The sequence below is a fragment of the Cucurbita pepo genome, chromosome 1 (genome assembly GCF_057944985.1).
Source record: "Cucurbita pepo subsp. pepo isolate OVF chromosome 1, ASM5794498v1, whole genome shotgun sequence".
Classification (NCBI taxonomy): Eukaryota; Viridiplantae; Streptophyta; class Magnoliopsida; order Cucurbitales; family Cucurbitaceae; genus Cucurbita; species Cucurbita pepo.
In genome coordinates this window covers 15,787,288-15,788,137 of record NC_141798.1, presented here as the reverse complement: position 1 = coordinate 15,788,137, position 850 = coordinate 15,787,288, and the positions used below count along the sequence as shown (strand labels likewise).

General features: G+C 40.7%; 1 protein-coding gene across 1 annotated transcript; it reads left to right on the top strand.

The window, feature by feature from the left end:
* On the top strand, window positions 1-606 carry LOC111784470 (uncharacterized). The gene has a single exon (XM_023665163.2). The coding sequence runs from the start codon at window positions 60-62 to the stop codon at window positions 480-482; it is 423 nt and encodes a 140-aa protein (XP_023520931.2). The 5' UTR covers window positions 1-59; the 3' UTR covers window positions 483-606.
* The last annotated feature ends 244 nt before the right edge of the window (window positions 607-850 follow it).

The following is an 850-nucleotide window of genomic DNA, read 5'->3' as shown; positions in this document are numbered from 1 at the left end:
AATTATCTTCACTTCACTTCCCTTCACACATCTCTCAAATTTTCTCTCTCCTCCAAAAAATGGGTTCACACCTAAACAAGGCTCTCTCCACAATCCTCCTGGCCTTGATCCTTTCCGTCCTTCCGCCGGCGACTAGCTCCGACGACACCTGCCCATATCCCTGCTACCCTCCACCAACCGGCACCGGCTATCCCGCCACTCCGGCCACTCTAACTCCACCGTCGCAAACAGACTCAGGCTCCTACTCTCCTCCAGCGTACTACTCTCCGCCGGCTGCATATTACCCATATAACCCGCCGCCGTACGATGGCGACAGCTTCGACGGCATCACTCCACCGCCACCGGATCCGATTCTGCCGTACTTCCCTTACTATTACAAGAAGCCTCCTCACAAACCGGAGGATGAATCCGGTGGTACCGCCGTGTCGGAGATCGGAGCTTTTGTATTTATTTGTGTCTCCGTCTTATTGAATTTGATGTAATGGAATAAGGTAGCTACCTGGTTTGAATTTAATTTTTTTTTTCCCTTTCGTCTGCAGCAGCTATGAATTATGTTAGTCCCATCAAGTTTTTATTCACAAATTCAAATCATTTATAATTTTCAACAATTTCTACCATTTTCTCACAAATTTTGGTCCATATACACAATTTATCAACTATAATTCATTTATAATTTAATAAACATTACAAAACAATAAATATTTCCCTTTACAAAAAATAAAATAAAATTTGGGAGCTTTCTCCTCAATCATGTGTTTTAAGAAGATTTTATTTTACTTTTTCATTCTCAATTTTAAACAAAAATAGTTCATGTTTCACCCACACATAAAAATTATAGAAAACTTTTAAA